The sequence below is a fragment of the Triticum aestivum genome, chromosome 1D (assembly GCF_018294505.1).
Source record: "Triticum aestivum cultivar Chinese Spring chromosome 1D, IWGSC CS RefSeq v2.1, whole genome shotgun sequence".
NCBI classification, from domain to species: Eukaryota; Viridiplantae; Streptophyta; class Magnoliopsida; order Poales; family Poaceae; genus Triticum; species Triticum aestivum.
Window position 1 is genome coordinate 271,036,816 of NC_057796.1, and position 18,866 is coordinate 271,055,681.

The window sequence follows — 18,866 nt, forward strand, 5'->3', positions numbered from 1 at the left end:
AAGTGTTTTCACTTACTTGAGAAATGGGATCAAGTAGAAAATATGGTCGGAACCACGATTAGAAAGGATCAATTCACAGATACCAGATGATATTATATCAAGGCAATAGTTATTATTACAAGAAGCTTCCATGATAGGATCTACATCGTGTCCATGGGCATGAACACAAGTTCAAGGTCGACTCCCACTTCTTCAATGTATAACCTTCCATTCACCTCTCGCTTTTCGAAAATGACATTAGTTGTTGAAAGTTTTACCTGGTGCAATACCGGATAAGTATGACCCGTGAAATCTTTCGGGTTCACACAAATAAGGGAAGGCATTGGTTCAACCCATCGGGGCATCTTAGGAACCTATACCAGAAATTTTGGAGTAAATAATACAAGCTCGAAAGTAGAGCATGGTTGACAAAGCAGAGGATACAATTTACCAAAGGCATTTTATACCCGCGGAAAGGCTCACAAGGTTAATGAATATGAAGGACGATGTCGAATGAAATCCAACAATGAATCTGGTGATCCACAACGGAGCTGATGTGAGTATCGGTACTCAATCAGAGGAAGAAAGAATGCAAGGGCATCAGATTATAGAACATCTGAATAATTCGATGCTTAGATAACAAAGGAATTATGATTTCCAAAACGAAGGATCAGAAGCAGACGCTCTTAATCAAGGATGGATAAGTTGAATAGACCAGAGGCACAATCAACGACAAATAGTTTGGTCAAGAACCAGCTCATGTTCAAAATGACATCTGAGTCGGAAGGACGAATTCTAGAATCTGGTTGAGGATTGCGAGCATTTGCAGCATGTTGAATCAGCAGACTCAAAATGAAAATGATGAGGGATGCCAATAAGATTACGAGATTTATGGTATTAACCATAACGCAAGCAAGCAGGAATTTCAGGAGCAATAGGCTACTCAGGATTTTTGGAAGACCGAATGGTATTTCAAAGAATTTTGTGAAATACATGAATCATCTGGGGATGAGCGGATACTCGAAAGTGCGAGAAATTATCTATAGGGGTATTCAGGTGGCAAAGAACTGCAAGGCAGTAGGTACAAAGTATTCTCGGAACAATAGAGAGAATTTCGGTGTATCTTGTAATAACAAGATCAACTCGGGGTAAAAGTAAGAACGACAGGTGTATGTATTCATCCATAGGGATATTTCGGTGGTAGGGAATTGCAAAAGCAACGGGCACAAAGTCTCGAGAGAACATCGGAGAGTATCTTCGGAATCCTTCGGTGCACCAAGCAATCATCTGGAGTGAGGGGCTCTCCGGGAGGAAGTAATTACGAGAACCTAGAGTTTAGAGTTAGCAAAATCATTTAACCCGAATAGAAGAGAGTTCAGAGTCCCAGAGTATAGGTCGAGGAATAAAAGGTCTTAATACCACCCAATGGCGACGTGGGCCCATAGGCCACACAGCCATGTTAGTAAAGGTTTTGCAATGACTACACTCAACTTCAGCCAAGGAGTTGGAAAGGGGGATTCCTACAGGCAGTCGGCTCTAATACCAACTTGTGACGCCCCCGATTCAATCGTACACTAATCATGCACGCAAACATGTACGATCAAGATCGGGGACTCACGGGAAGATATCACAACACAACTCTGAAACATAAATAAGTCATACAAGCATCATAATACAAGCCAGGGGCCTCGAGGGCTTGAACACAAGTGCTCGATCATAGACGAGTTAGCGGAAGCAACAATATCTGAGTACAGACATAAGTTAAACAAGTTGCCATAAGATGGCTAGCACAAACTGGGATACAGATCGAAAGAGGCGCAGGCCTCCTGCCTGGGATCCTCCTAACTACTCCTGGTCGTCGTCAGCGGGCTGCACGTAGTAGTAGGCACCTCCGGTGTAGTAGGAGTCGTCGTCGACGGTGGCGTCTGGCTCCTGGGCTCCGGCATCTGGTTGCGACAATCAGGTAGAAGGGAAAGGGGGAAAAGAGGGAGAAAAGCAACCGTGAGTACTCATCCAAAGTACTCGCAAGCAAGGAGCTACACTACATATGCATGGGTATATGTGTACAGGGCCATATCGGTGGACTGAACTGCAGAATGCCAGAATAAGAGGGGGATAGCTAATCCTGTCGAAGACTACGCTTCAGGCCACCTCCATCTTGCAGCATGTAGAAGAGATTAGATGGTAAGTACACCAAGTAGCATCGTATAGCATAATCCTACCCGGCGATCCCCTCCTCGTCGCCCTGTTAGAGAGCGATCACCGGGTTATATCTGGCACTTGGAAGGGTGTGTTTTATTAAGTATCCAGTTCTAGTTGTCATAAGGTCAAGGTACAACTCCGAGTCGTCCTTTTACCGAGGGACACGGCTATTCGAATAGATAAACTTCCCTGCAGGGGTGCACCACATAACCCAACACGCTCGATCCCATTTGGCCGGACACACTTTTCTGGTCATGCCTGGCCGCGGAAGATCAACACGTCACAGCCCTACCTAGGCACAACAGAGAGGTCAGCACGCCGGTCTAATCCTAAGCGCGCAGGGGTCTGGGCCCATCGCCCATTGCACAACTGCACGTTGCGTGGGCGGCCGGAAGCAGACCTAGCAACCTCCATTACAAAGGAAGTCACGTTACGCGGTCTAATCTGGCGCGCGCCGCTCAGTCGCTGACGTCATGAAGGCTTCGGCTGATGCCACGACATCGAGTGCCCATATCATTCCCATGTAGTTGGTTAGTGCATATAGACCAAATGGCCAGAATCAGATCAAATACCAAGAACTCGTTAAGCGTGTTATTTTGAAGTAACCGCGGACGCCGACCAGGGCCAGGCCCACCTCTCACCTAGGTAATCTCAACCTGCCCTGTCGCTCCGCCACAAAGATCCACCCAGAGGGCCGTCGGAACAAAGGTCCTTTCAGCCCCCAATCCGTGAATCACTCGCGGGTGCTCCACGAGCCGACCCGACTTTAGTCACCACATGTATAATGTATAACGTATATAGTATAAACCCGTGATCACCTCCCGAGTGATCACGGCCCGATAGTATAGCACAGCAGACGGACAAGAATGTAGGGCCACTGATGGAAAACTAGCATCCTATACTAAGCATGTAGGATTGCAGGTAAAGGTAACAACGGTAGTGGAAAAGACAGGCTATGCAGCAGAATAGGATTAACGGAAAGCAGTAACATGCTACACTACTCTATTGCAAGAGTATAGAGAAGAATAGGCGATATCTGGTGATCAGGGGGGCTTGCCTGGTTGCTCTGGCAAGAAGGAGGGGTCGTCAACAGCGTAGTCGGTCGGGGCACCAGCAGCGGCGTCAGTCTCGTAGTCTACCGGAGAGAAGAGGGGGAAGAAACAATGAATACAATGCAAATAGATGCTGGTGACGTGGTGACGTGGCAACATTAGCAGAGGTTTACTGTGGATTGATTATCCGGGCGTCACACATCACTACGCGACTGCCAGGCATTCATAACGTCTTGAGTTGCTGGGAAAACATGTGCTTCACCTAGCGGTGCATCAAGGACATATGCTTTCTTGGCAGCTATGAGGATGATCCTCAAGTTACGGACCCAGTCCGTATAGTTGCTACCATCGTCTTTCAGCTTGGTTTTCTCTAGGAACGCATTGAAGTTGAGGGCAACATTAGCATGGGCCATTTGATCTACAAGACATATTGCAAAGATTTTTAGACTTTGTTCATGATAATTAAGTTCATCTAATCGAATTATTTAATGAACTCCCACTCAGATAGACATCCCTCTAGTCATCTAAGTGATACATGATCCGAGTCAACTAGGCCGTGTCCAATCATCACATGAGACGGACTAGTCATCATCGGTGAACATCTTCATGTTGATCGTATCTACCGTACGACTCATGTTCGACCTTTCGGTCTCTCATGTTCCGAGGCCATGTCTGTACATGCTAGGCTCGTCAAGTCAACCTAAGTGTTTTGCATGTGTAAATCTGACTTACACCCGTTGTATTCAAACGTTCGAATCTATCACACCCGATCATCACGTGGTGCTTCGAAACAACGAACCTTCGCAACGGTGCACAGTTAGGGGGAACACTTTCTTGAAATTATTGTGAGGGATCATCTTATTTAAGCTACCGTCGTTCTAAGCAAATAAGATGTAAAAACATGATAAACATCACATGCAATCAAATAGTGACATGATATGGCCAATATCATTTTGCTCCTTTCGATCTCCATCTTCGGGGCGCCATGATCATCATCGTCACGGGCATGACACCATGATCTCCATCATCGTGTCTTCATGAAGTTGTCTCGCCAACTGTTACTTCTACTACTATGGCTAACAGTTAGCAATAAAGTAAAGTAATTACATGGCGTTCTCATTGACACGTAGGTCATACAATAAATTAAGACAACTCATATGGCTCCTGCCGGTTGTCATACTCATTGACATGCAAGTCGTGATTCCTATTACAAGAACATGATCAATCTCATACATCACATATATCATTCATCACATCCTTTTGGCCATATCACATCACACGACATATGCTGCAAGAACAAGTTAGATGTCCTTTAATTGTTGTTGCAAGTTTTTACGTGGCTGCTATAGGTTTCTAGCAAGAACGTTTCTTACCTACGCCAAAACCACAACGTGATATGCCAATTTCTATTTACCCTTCATAAGGACCCTTTTCATCGAATCCGATCCGACTAAAGTGGGAGAGACAGACACCCGCTAGCCACCTTATGCAACTAGTGCATGTCAGTCGGGGGAACCTGTCTCACGTAAGCGTACGTGTAAGGTCGGTCCGGGCCGCTTCATCCCACGATGCCGCCGAATCAAGATAAGACTAGTAATGGCAAGTAAATTGACAAAATCGACGCCCACAACAACTTGTGTTCTACTCGTGCATAGAAACTACGCATAGACCTAACTCTGATACCACTATTGGGGATCGTTGCAGAAATTTAAAATTTTCTACGCATCACCAAGATCAATCTATGGAGAGACTAGCAATGAGAGAGAGGGGAGTGCATCTTCATACCCTTGAAGATCGCGATGCAGAAGCGTTACAAGAACGCGGTTGGAGGAGTCGTACACGCAGCGATTCAGATCGCGGTCGATTCCGATCTAAGCGCCGAACAACGGCGCCTCCGCGTTCAACACACGTGCAGCCCGGTGACGTCTCCCGTGCCTTGATCAAGCAAGGAGGAGGGAGAGGTTGGGGAAGACAACTCCAGCAGCAGCACGACGGCGTGGTGATGGTGGAGCAGCGTGGTTTCCAGCAGGGCTTTGCCAAGCACTACGAAGGACGAGGATGTGGAGAGGTAGGGTTGCGCCGAGAGAGAGAGAGAGACTCGTGTGTTTGGCAGCCCCAAAACCCCCACTATATATAGGAGGAGGGGAGGAGGGTGCACCCCCTCTAGGGCTCCCACCCCTAGGGGGCGGCAGCCCTAGATGGGATGGAGGGGGCGGCCAAGAGGGGGAGAGAGGGGGGCGCGCCCTATGGTGGGCCTTAGGCCCATCTGCGCCTAGGGTTTCCCCCTTCTCCTCTTTGCTGTGCCTTGGGCCTTGGTGGGAGGTGCACCAGCCCACTCAGGGGCTGGTCCCTTCCCACACTTGGCCCATGCAAGCCTCCGGGGCTGGTGGCCCCTCCCGGTGGACCCCCGGAACCCTCCGGTGGTCCTGGTACATTACCGGTGACGCCCGAAACACTTCCGGTGGTCAAAACCTCGCTTCCTATATATTATTCTTTACCTCTGGACAATTCCGGAACTCCTCGTGCCGTACGGGATCTCATCCGGGACTCCGAACAACATTCGGTAACCATGTACAAACTTTCCCTATAACCCTAGCGTCATCAAACCTTAAGTGTGCAGACCCTATGGGTTCGGGAGGCATGTAGACATGACCGAGACATCTCTCTGGTCAATAACCAACAGCGGGATCTAGATACCCATGTTGGCTCCTACATGTTCCACGATGATCTTATTGGATGAACCACGATGTCGAGGATTCAATCAATCCCGTGTACAATTCCCTTTGTCTACCGGTATGATACTTGCCCGAGATTCGATCGTCGGTATCCCTATACCTTGTTCAATCTCGTTACCGGCAAGTCTCTTTTACTCGATCCATAACACATCATCCCGTGATCAACTCCTTGGTCACATTGAGCTCATTATGATGATGTCCTACCAAGTGGGTCCAGAGATACCTCTCCGTCACACGGAGTGACAAATGCCAGTCTCGATTCGTGCCAACCCAACAGACACTTTCAGAGATACCCGTAGTGCACCTTTATAGCCACCCAGTTACGTTGTGACGTTTGGCACACCCAAAGCATTCCTACGGTATCCGGGAGTTGCACAATCTCATGGTCTAAGGAAATGATACTTGACATTAGAAAAGCTTTAGCACACGAACTACATGATCTTGTGCTATGCTTAGGATTGGGTCTTGTCCATCACATCATTCTCATAATGATGTGATCCCGTTATCAATGACATCCAATGTCCATGGTTAGGAAACCATAACCATCCATTGATCAGCGAGCTAGTCAACTAGAGGCTCACTAGGGACATGTTGTGGTCTATGTATTCACACATGTATTACGATTTCCGGATAACACAATTATAGCATGAACAATAGACAATTATCATGAACAAGGAAATATAATAATAACCATTTTGGTATTGCCTCTAGGGCATATTTCCAACAAGCCCATCGTCGGGATCTTCAAGGTGACGCCTCCAAGGAGGAAAATAAGGTTGAGGATACCACCGGCACCCGATCTGGCACTGCCTGATCTTAGGTTTTCACCCGAAGATCTCATGCTATTGAGTAGGAAGGGCAAACGGCTCCACAACGGTACCTCCAAGGAGGAAGACGACATCCCTGGATGCTGTTACCGCTGGCAACGACAAAGTCGATGCATGATTTTCATCCGGAGCTCAGCCTTCCACCACAAATCCCATGATCCGAAGCCGCCAGTGCCAGTATCACCATGAGCCCAAGCAAACACTGCCAAAAACGAATTGGTCAAAGTTGCACGCTGAAACTCGGCGAGCACACGCCAACCCGACTGGTCCGCACCGCCGCTCGCAGGCCCTGGACGAGCCAAGCCGGATCTGACCAACCTCTACCTCCACGTGCAGAACAGGGCGATTCTCCGCACCACAGCGCACAAGAAAGGCCCCGCCACACACTACATTATTGATTGGGGGGACTATAACATTTCATGCACCGTTGGGACTACTTGCTACAGACTTCGTCGTGTTGCCACGATGGACTAGGAGTTTAGGACCATTACTTGTTGATGCATAACACATGTTGGTTAATATATTTCTATTCGACCAAGCCAGCATGTAGAAGAAAAAATTGGTTAAACTAAAATAATAGATGAAGATAATAGGAACATGAAGCTATAAAAATACATACATATGTTCTCAATAGATAGAAAACTACAAATTTACGTAGAATTTTAGAAATTAGAAATGCAAGTGCGGATTACTGAAACAAAATAACAGAACGAAGCTCATTTACTAATAATATGAAATATATTTCACAAAAACTATAAAATGTAACAAAAAACATAACACAATCTAGCCGCGCAATTGCGCGGGTGCACCCGCTAGTTGAGAATGATAAGAGAGGTGAGATGAGTGACTCCACCAGATGTGAGGAAGAGTGTTCACTTCCCAAAAGTCCACATAATCAGAGTGATAAGAGAGGTGAGGTGAGTGAGTCCACCAAATGTGAGGATCAGATTGTTCAAAATGAGATTAGAGAGATGGAATATCTCCACCCATATATACCTCACATTCAGCGAGAGAGGATTAGTGAGTTGTGTGAGTCCACCAAATATGAGGGTGAGGTAATCCACCACAAGATTGAAGAAATGAGTGAACCACAACATATTATACTAGACCATCAAAGTGAGAGGAGTAGAGAGTTGTGTGAGTCCACCAAATCTGAGCTTGGGGTGTTTATACACAATATCAAGGAGATGAGCGATCCGCCAAATGAAAGGAGAGAAGACTATTCAACTACTAACCATTCACAAAGATCTCTTTCTTTGAAGTATGTGTAGATGCAAAAATCATACTTAGCTGCCCTACTACAGCGATGGGAGGATGAGATCCATGAACAAATATGGCGCACGTGGAGCACCATCAAAGAAACATCATGTGGGGTAAGTGATCTTCAAAAAGGCATGGAGGTACTCAGTGAGGTAAAAGAAAAGAGATCATTCATCTTGAAGCACCCAGAGGTATACACTTATGAACTCTTGAAGCATTGGCGCGATGAAATTAGAGAAAAGATGATTGCTATGTCATCCATCAAACAATATCCTTTTGTTAATCATAATGAAACCATCAAGGAGCCAATAAAACAAAAAACTGAATATGCTTATTCGACTTTTACTTGGCCAAGATATTTTGTATTGTCCTTGTGCTATTATTTTGTAGACCGAAGAAAGTCGAGGGCGACTTTTCTTCAAAAGAGGGAGGATGATACAAACATGGATGTGCCTGATTACAAGTTTGTACTCCATGGAAATTTTAGCTGGAAAGAATTGCTGAGCCGAACAAAACATTTGAAGTTCGCAAAGGTGAAAGCTAAACTTAAGCATTTGATAAAATCTTGGCATTGTTTCTTTGTACTGGCCAATTTTCTTTTGTGTGATGACCAGCTAGAGTCGAGGACGACTCCTTTTCAAGAGAGTGAGGATGATAAGGACATAAAAATCATTCAACCTTTAGAGTCGAGGATGACTCCTTCTCAAGAGGGGGAGGATGATGAGGACATCCCAACCATGGGCACCACACCATCAATCATCAACGGTCCAATCACAAGAAGCCGCGCAATGCAAATACATGATCAGGTGAACGCTAACTTAAGTATATCATTTGACCTTGAAAACATGGTTATGCCTTCACCTCCTTTGTTGTTGGTTGAACTCAGGTGCGATATCAAAGGCCAAACACATTTTAGTCCGTGCAAAACAATGTTTTATGGCGAAGAAACAAAGTTAGGAATTCATGAAGAATGAGTTGTCTCCTGAAGAAACATTGTTCCGATTCTGACAAAACAATGTTTTGCATGAGTTTGGATATCCCTACTTGCAAAAGGTTTCCAGAACTCAAGTTTTCTGCTGAAGGAAACATTGTTCGACCCCAGTGAACAATTTTGGTCGGGAACTGCCAACCACCTCCAACGAGAGTTTTCTAGAAGCTACCCCATTAAGTCTTGAAACCATTTAGTCAAACAAAGCTGGTTCACTTTCACACCTAAGCTGGTTCCAGAAGTTAGTTCTCTTTCACACCTATCCAGGGGGGTTGTCCCGATTATAAATAGGCTAGCTCTTCCCTTCGTTGGGGACTTTTGCCATTTCTATCAAAGACCAAAGACATAGACTCCTCCTGGGATTGGAGAGATCTTGTTATCCTTATTCTCGTGATTCCTTGAGAAATTGCTCCTAATTCGTGCTCCACGACTAGATCGTGTTGTGTGGGTTAGAGTTCGTGGTTTCCCTTGCGGATTGCACCTATTCCGTGCTCCACGACTTGAGCGTGGTTGTGTGGGGTAGTATTGCGGGTTGTGGATCGGCGAATGTTCGGATTGTAAGCTTCGATGAGCATCCTCCTCGTCAGGTCATAATCTCTTATTTTCCATTTTTCGGCTGCTTGCAGCTAGTTATCCCCATCCGTTTATCGATCCTACGCTGTGAAGATCGGACCTCCCCTTGAACACCCTCTTCTCCGAAGACGGTGTCGCATCACAAAAGCTAGAAGATCCGGTGGTAAAATAGTTTTTTGCTAATCCATCTGCAACTTCATTAGCTTCAAGAAGAGATTTTCCCAAACTCCATCGCCAACTGCTTGTGTTCCATTATTTTAAGGAGTTTAAAACCCCAGGCCTCTGCATCATTGTGATGCACACTGAAAGGGCATGTTTACTCCCAGAGGGGAGGGGGGTGAATGAAAGATTTTTAGAATTTCGTCAAACTCTGATGAATTTACGATGATCAGAGTGAAGAATTACAAATGCGAGCAAGACTAAATAATCACATAAACGAAATGCATGCATACATGCTATGAGGGAGATTGAGCGCTTGACTAAAGAACCAAACACTCTTAAGTTAGCTCATGAAACAACTAAATAATATCATAGAGAGCTCCCAAGAACTCATGAGAAACTACACTTCAAGAAGCTAAATTTAAAGCAAGAGCATGAGTTTCTAAAAGCTACCAATGACGATCTTCGAAAAAAGATTTCCTCTTACTATAGTGGTGGTGGTGCGAGATAAGGAACTTATACAGTTCCACAAAAGCATACTATGTGATAGTTCACTTGATCACCTTGGCGTTCGACTCTTTGCATGTCACATCTTACAAACCTATTGTTAGTATTTTGTTTAGTCAATTAGTCACTACTACAAAACAAGCTAGTAGTGATGGACGCAAGTCACACAAATGACGAGCAAGGCAGTGGAAGGTGCTCGTCACCACAAGCTTCCGTCACAAGTGACGAGCGAGGCATGCCACATAACAGTGGAAGGCGTCCCTCACCACAAAAATACAGGAGCTCCTGTGTATTTTTTATTTCCCTAATGTACCAGTCACAAGGATGACGCAAATTTACCAAGTATATTTATACATGGCCTACATTTCATTGATTTGCAGCTGATAAGCGTGACGCAAATTTACCAAGTATATTTATACATGGCCTACATTTCATTGATTTGCAGCTGATAAGTGTGACGCGATAGAGGTTCCATGATTTCAATATTAACCGACAGATTTGGAACACGGAAATTTCAAAAGAAAATCGACGCCTTCCCGCGAGTGTTAGCGAAGAGGGGCAAGGCAAGAACAACACTTGATGAGCAATCTCCACCGAACCTCGGAAAAATTACTGAACATCAGTCGCGACCGAACACAAGACAGAGTGGACAGTCACGACGCTAGTGACTCCACGTTTACGCACCATCCAGCTGAGCTAAACTAAACTAAACACGGTGCGGAGTAGTGTAGGACGCATCCTTCTCTTTTCTTTCTCTTCCTGGGGAACACTTGACCCATTCCGCCCCCAAGAGTCTGGCGGTGGTGCACCGTGCCCGCTTGGCCGCCGGCTCTCTCTGCGCCCTGAGTCTCCTCTTCTGTTTCTGCTCGACGCAGCTCTGTGATCGACGAGGTAGGCGCCTCGTCGTAGCTCAACGGGTCGCCCTTGACCACATCGTGCTGGTTGACCTTCGCTGCACAGGATCATCAGCACAAGGCCGAAAGAAATAAACATCGTCAAGCAATAAATATTTGTTGCCAATATTTGTCCTGATAGCAAGAAACAATTGCAAGCTCTTCAATTATTATATGGTTCGGGTTATTTCATCTGTCCATTATAATGATGATAACTTGATATCACTTCGTAAAAAGGTCAAATAAACTAACTGAAGGGTTTCTAAAAGCGACCACTTACAAGCAAATGATGCTTCCGAGAGTTTAGCAAGCGCATCCAAAAGGTGAATTTCTTGATCCTAGTTCAAGAAAAATGTGAAATGTTAGCAAATTTATATAAGTGCATAAGAATGCAACATACTGAGTTCTATAAAAGTTCAAGGGACCCTCACTTTGAGGATTAACTTCGCTGTCTGTAAACTAGCTGGATCTGGCTTCACTTTAAATAGTTCTTCAACCTGCAAATAAGAACACATGAGGCAAAAACTAATTATGCTACTTTTAAATTACACTATAAGGAAAGTTGAAACATAAACAAATGCATGTATACATCATAAAAGAGATGGAAAGTTGAAACATACTCCCTCCGTCCGAAAAAGGTTGTCCCAAGCTTGTCTCTCAAACACTAACTTGGTGCTAGATACATCCATTTGAGGGACAAGTTTTTTCGGACGGAGGGAGTACAATTCAAAAACTGACATCCTAACTAAAGAGTTTGATATAGCACAAAATAAACATATAACTTGACATAAATAGGGAGGTAATACACGACATAAATTTGTATAAATAGGATTTACGAAATCTTTGTCTTTGGAACATATCGGTATGTCACTGGCACGCAATGTACAAGATAGTAAGGGATGAAGGGCCAGTTCTTTTGCTGACTTCCAGAATAAGCTGGAATAAGCTGCCCCCTACCCAGCTTATTCTAGAAGTCAAACCAAATTTATTATTTTAGAAACCTACTCCCTCCGACCGAAAAAGCTTGTCCCAAGCTTATAGTGCTAGATACATCCATTTGAGGGACAAGCTTTTTCGGATGGAGGGAGTACTAATTAAGACCTGACTAATAGGCTTCTCAAAAAATATTTTTGGTTGGGCTTCTAGAATAAGCTGGGTAGAGGGCGGATTATTCTAGAAGTCCAAAAAAGCTACCAAAAGAACTGGCCCCAAAGATTAGGAGGAATCAAGCTTCTCAGGGGGCTCATCTGCAGCCATGTTTTTTGCGTTTGACCACAAGAGGGATACACGTACCTTGTTTACAAGGCCACAAGTTAGGAGAATCTTAATTATATCAGAGCCATGGTCTGTATTTCCAGCGCTGTCAGTGATGACGCTCAGGCTCTTAGATCTGCTCACAGGAGACACTTCACTTCCCCTTTTTCTTGATACTTCCATATATTTGTGAACACACCAAGGAACATCACCAGCATTTGATTCGTTGTGCTTTTCTTGAAACATGGGAGATACAGCGCATCCAGCTTTCATTGCGCAGGGTGATTCCTTACTACTATCAAGCAGATCATATTTGGGACTTTCCTGTAAACAGTTACAATCAGCATAAAGGTCCAGAATATTATAAGTGAACATTAAACAGCTTTAGGCCCTTATCGTTTAAAAGCAGCTTTAACTTATTTGATTTTGATGGTAAAAACATGCATATACACTCTGGAAAAACACAGAGATTCAATAGAAAAACTGTCATTTATGGTCCACATAATAAATGTAGACGGGCATATTATCGATGAACGCTGATAGCTTCCTACAGAATAATTTAAGTGTGGTTTTCTCGACCTTATAGTTAAAGAACATTAATGGAGATTAGAATCGCCAGCAGAGGAACAAACATGCATAATTCATATTCAAAGTTGAGTGCAACTGTTACAAGAGAAATAAAATTACATACCGCCCGCACAGAAGAAACTGCCTCGGGCAACGGTTCCGCGCAAGGGGGGCATTTGAAGTATGCTAATGCACTCCCACTGCCAGATTTCAACTTCTTAGCTGGCACAGTGGCGTCGGGATCAAAACAAGAACCTTTTGTGGTGCTATAAGAGATACCTAATATGCAAATGTTCCTGCACTATAAATATTAGTCACTGGAACTGCAGAAAATCTAACATTACGTGATTTCAGAACATTATCACCTTGCTGGTGACATCATGTGTGCTGGCGTTGATGATTGTGGAACCAATGAGGTGAAGGACTGTCCAGTTTTGTCAATCTTGTCAGGAACAACAGCATGTAGATCAAAAGCAGGAGTCCTCTTCATAAGACCAGAATAATTTACTAAACTAAATTTCCTGCTCAGAGCAAAGAAAGATTATATATGTGAAACACTGAAACTGCAGTGCAGACAACTCTTTGTGTAAGCATTCATTTTTGATTGTCAAGAAGTCTGGACATGCTCACCTCAAAGACTTGATATACTCATTCGAACTGACCCTTGCAATAACTTCTCGATGCTCCATGTATGATAATCTAAGTTCATTTCTTAGGTTAGTAAGAAGCCTGGCCTGTATATTTATTTTAAGATCCAAAGGTAAAAGATCAGTGAAAAAAATATATAGATCTACCCATACTAATTATGATATATGGAACAAATTCATCGGAACATAATGATGCAGAGATAACTAGAGCTGGTATGATAAGACACTGCAATAATAAAATAATGATAGCAGCTTTATTTAAGTAGAAAAATAAAAAAAATGAAGCTACGACGCCTTTCCCCAAAGTTTACATACAAATGTAAAAAAGAAAGACAATGCTCAGAATAAATCATTGATAACAGAGTTGGAAAAATATATGATCAAAGAAGCAAAAGACAAGTTTTGTATAACGTTTTGATCATATCCTTTTGCAACTTTATCTTTAATGTGTAGTGATTTATGCTATGCATTTTATCTTGCAATTATGTCTTTGTACAACTCTATTATTCTACAAAGTCTGGCAGTGCTCCTGCTGTTTCCTCAGAAAGAAAAGTCCTGTATAACAAATCTGAAAAATATGATCCAGCAATTCCTATTGTTTGTGATTTGCTTAGTGATATTTCACAACTGATCTTGTAGGTACAAGAACTATGGCTGAAAGATATACCCATGAGAGGAGGTCTGACTGAGCATAGAAAGCTCTTAACACAGAAGCGTATGCTGATCGCTCCAAGCAGTGTATCTGAAATAAAGCATCTCCAGCATCTCGTATCACACATTTGAGATCTAGAGATTCTTTTGCAACTTCCGCATTACCAATGTTTCCCTTATACCAAGCACTGCAACAAGGCATGCAACGCCATATCAATCAATTTGTTATCTAATCATTGTCAAGATTTGGGCAGATAATTACATCAGTGAGGAGGCAGGAACAGGAATTTTAACAACTAGAGTACCAAATATAGGGAAATGTTAGATTTGAAAATATAGAATAGAAATGATCTTAAGTCTTTCTGCCGGCATACATTTTTTATTCTGCAAAAGTGAGAAGCCATGCATGCATGCTTTTTTAGGTAAACCGTACAACATTTACTCACCTCAAAGACTTGATGTGCTTATTTGTACTGGCCTTTACAACATATTCTCTGTGCTCAGTGTCCGATATTTTAAGTTCATTTCTCAGTCCAGCAAGACATTCTTGCTTGGCCTGTAATAAGCCAAAAATTACGATCACAGAAAACATAGATATATAGTTAAAGCTGTGCTAAATGCTGATTATGCTAAGTAAAATAAATTGATGCCGATTTCGGTCAAAAATTAACTGATGGAGGGTAAAATCATGTGGGATGAAATAAGGCTGAAAAGTATAGCTGCATGAATAACAAAATTAAGAGCCTTGATAGTGAGGTATAAATCACCTTTCCCCAGAATTTACATGTAAAACCAACATATATCATGTCTTTGGTGAAAACTCAACATACAGTAAAAAGTTACAAATGAACTGATAACCCTATTATGTATGATTTGTCCACCAATTATTTTCATTTGAACTTGTAGGAATAAGAGGGAAGGTCCACGAAACATACCCGTGAGAGAAGGTCTGATTGAGCATAGAACGCTCTTAACACAGCTGCATATGCCGATGGCCTCAAACAGTGAATCTGAAATGCGGTATCTCCAGCATCTGGTACTACACATGCAATTACTACAGAATCCTCCCTCACTTCAGTATTCTGAATGCTTCCTTTGTTCAAACTAGCACTGTTGTGCGGTGGTGCGCCAACGCCCCCTCCTAAGTCGTGCGTGCTCCCCTGGCCTGCCTGCTTGCGGCGACTGTAAACCAGGCTGTTCAACCTAGCATTGCCATGTGATGTGCTAACGCCGTGCGTGCTCTCCTGGCCTGCCCGCTTGTCGTGGCTGTAAACCTGGCCCCTAACTTCAGTATTCTGAATGTTTGCTTTGTTCAAACTAGCACTGTCATCCGGGGGGGCAACAATGTGTGTGCTCTCCTGGACTGCCTGCTTGCGGCGGCTGTAAACCAGGCCCCACATACTAAGCACTGCAACAAAATGTGCACACTCCATCAATTGAATTATATACAATACTGTATGCTGAATATCAGGACTCGGAAATTAACCATGTTCCAAAAAATAAAGTTGGCACCAGACCTTCAAAGCTCCAAAGACACCAGACTCGGGATGATGTACGCAAACTCGGCAAATTTTATTGGTTTCGGCGATATTTCAAACTACAATTTCAAACTACAGTTCGACCTTCTCCACTGTTCCATGTTCTAACAAAATTCGAGTTAGTGTCAGAGCTAACCACATTCGCCACCCAGCCTTATTAAAGCAACATGTCTATACATAAGGAGCCATCGAACCGGCCTTCCAGGATTTTTCGAACCAAATCGTGGCTCAATATCATCCTCACCAAACATACGTACGATCACACTGCATACATACGAGCATTCTAAAGCCTGATCAAGGTATCAAACCCGTAAGTAAAACAGCTTGGAACCCTAACGGGAAAAAATCAGCGGCGCCGGTGTCCAGTTGGACCGATGGAGCAGCGGCATACGTAGAGCGGCCCCCGCACAGTATATCGCAGCAACCACGAATGCTCTCGATCGTCTCGTATCGACGATCCTGCGGAAGGGGAGGCGAGGGAGAAGGGAGGGGAGGGGTACCCGTACCTGCGGAGGGAGCGGCGGCGACTGAGACGGGACGGGTTTGGGCGGCAGGAGAGGCACTCCGGCGCGGCGCGGCGACGCGAACTTGGACGGGGAGGAGAGTGGAAAGGAGAAGGCTGCAGCTGCAGCAACCGAGGTTCCCGAGTAGAGATTTCAATATTACAAAATGGAGGCATCCGGAAAATATTTATTCTTCTTTCTTTCTGCAAACTTAGCCATCCGAGGGGGGCTCCCTTGCGTTGTATTCCAAATCGAAATCCAAAAAATATTGCGAGAAACCAGTTGGAGAGAATTATCTTTTGCCTTATACTCCTTCCGTTTCAAAATAAGTGTCTCAACTACAATTATTTTGAGACGGAGGGAGTATTGATCAGTCACAAAGTACACCATATAGAGAAGTGCATGAATGCCCTACACAAGAGGCACGCAGGCCCTGTCGTGATGTGATCCTGAATTACACGAGAGTTACAACAGTACAATAGTCTAACACCCCCCCCCCCCCCCCCCCCCTCAGCCGGAACTCCGTTGGCAAGGATGTTGAGGCTGGTACTGAATCATGAAAGATCGGCGATGGCAGTCCCTTTGTGAATAGATCGGCGAATTGCGAGGAAGAGGGGACATGCAAGACCCGGACCTCACCAAGTGCCACACGATCACGTACGAAGTGTAGATCGATCTCAACATGCTTAGTACGTTGATGCTGAATGGGATTGCATGCAAGGTAGGAGGCACTTATATTGTCACAATATACCACTGTTACGCGGCGAGGAGGATGCTTTAGCTCTAGAGAAGTTGAAGGAGCCAACAAGCCTCGACAACACAATTTGCAACCCCCCGGTACTCTGCCTCGGCACTCGATTGGGATATAGTGGGTTGCCTCTTGGAGGACCACGAGATGAGATTGGACCCATGGAACACACAAAACCAGAGGTTGAACAACGCATGTCCGGGCACCCTGCCCAATCGATGTCAGTGTAAGAAATAAGATCAGTGGAAGAGGATTTGTAGAACTGAAGGCCATAGTGGGATGTGCCTTGCAGGTAGAGAAGAAACCTCTTAATGAGATGCATGTGGGTATCCTGAGGCTCATGCATGAACAAGCACATCTGTTGTACAGCATATGCAATATCCGGACGTGTAAGTGTAAGATACGGGAGTGCGCCGGCCAAACTACGATAGTGGGTGTGGTTGGAAAGGACATGGTCGTCGATGGAAGATAGTTTGGAGCTAGTGTCAATGGGAGTGGACACTGGTTTGCAATTTAACATCTTTGCTCTCTCTAGGATCTCCAAAGTGTACAGTTGTCGGGGGGTTAGACCCCGGGCAGGCAACGGAACCCGGATCCTCTCAAAAACATCAGGGCTGGCAACGCCCCTCAATCCGGCACATCACTGGCCGGCTTCCCGATGCAACCCGGTCAGATGTCGCAACCCGGGCAGCCAGCTAGCGCATGCCGGCCGGTCCCCAGAAGACGGACCTCCATTGACAAGCAAGCATGGCCACAGTACGCCCCCTTTACACCAGCCCCGGCGGGCGCGGCTGTCGTGCCGACCAAGCCACCGCCTGGGGCGGGCGGCGTCTCGGAGGCGCAACCCTGTAGCAAGACGGCGCGGGCGTCCCATGACGTCCGACACGGCGTGCCTACAGTACCCAGCAGCCGGCCGTACCCGCGCCCGACGGGCCTGAAAGTGCAACTAATCCTCGCGTGGTTTTGGTAATTCATAACAACATATAGCTCATTGAACTAATGATCATTCAAGTTGATTATTTCAGAAAGTTCAATGATTAGCATGGCATGGACTAGAGATGTGGACCCCTCAAATGCTAAGGACAAAGATAGGCAAAAGCTCAAGACTCTTCATTTCTATTTTAGTGATCCAAGATCACATTGAGTCCATAGGAAAGCCAATACTATTAAAATTAAAAGGGGATGAGGTGTTGCTTGATGGTCTACTTACTCAAGTGCTTAGTGATATTGCTCCAAAACCCTCAGCCACTTTCCCGTTCCAAATATGTCCAAACCCAAAGTCAAACTCGGCCCCACCAATTTGATCTATCCGGTGCCACCGAGTTCTTTTGACATAGCCACTGCCAGAAACACTAACAGTTCGGTCACACTGATACGGATCCCGGTCTCACCGAGATGGCCTTGCATTCCCACTGTGACATGTTGCACTCTTTCGGTCTCACCGAGTCAGTGCAATCGGTGACACCGAGTTTGCTTGTCATTCGCTCTGTTGTCCTATTACTTCACTTCGGTCCCATCGAGTCGATGTAATCGATCACACCGAGTTGATGTTTTCCCTAGCCCTAGCACATCGGTCACACCGAGTTGTTCCAGTCGGTCCCACCGAGATTCCTAATGTTCACATTTTGAACTAAATGGTCTCACCGAGTTCCTCTATTCGGTCTGACCGAGCTGGGTCAAATGTGTGTAACGGTTGGATTTTGTGTGGATGATATATATACCCCTACACCCCCTTCTCCATTTGAGAGAGAGCCATCAGAACGTGCCTACACTTCCACTACTC

At 44.8% G+C, this 18,866-nt stretch overlaps 1 protein-coding gene across 1 annotated transcript; it reads right to left on the minus strand.

Annotated features, from left to right (window-relative positions):
- Positions 1-10,747: 10,747 nt before the first annotated feature.
- LOC123181421 (uncharacterized) lies at positions 10,748-16,518 on the minus strand. The gene is made up of 11 exons (XM_044593680.1): positions 16,339-16,518; positions 15,230-15,702; positions 14,741-14,850; positions 14,311-14,482; positions 13,627-13,730; positions 13,362-13,517; positions 13,121-13,292; positions 12,469-12,753; positions 11,607-11,672; positions 11,456-11,513; positions 10,748-11,234 (listed from the first exon to the last, which is right to left on the minus strand). Exons 2-11 carry the CDS (start codon positions 15,692-15,694, stop codon positions 10,984-10,986), a joined length of 1,839 nt encoding a protein of 612 aa, XP_044449615.1. The 5' UTR covers positions 15,695-15,702; positions 16,339-16,518; the 3' UTR covers positions 10,748-10,983.
- Between the last annotated feature and the right edge of the window lie 2,348 nt (positions 16,519-18,866).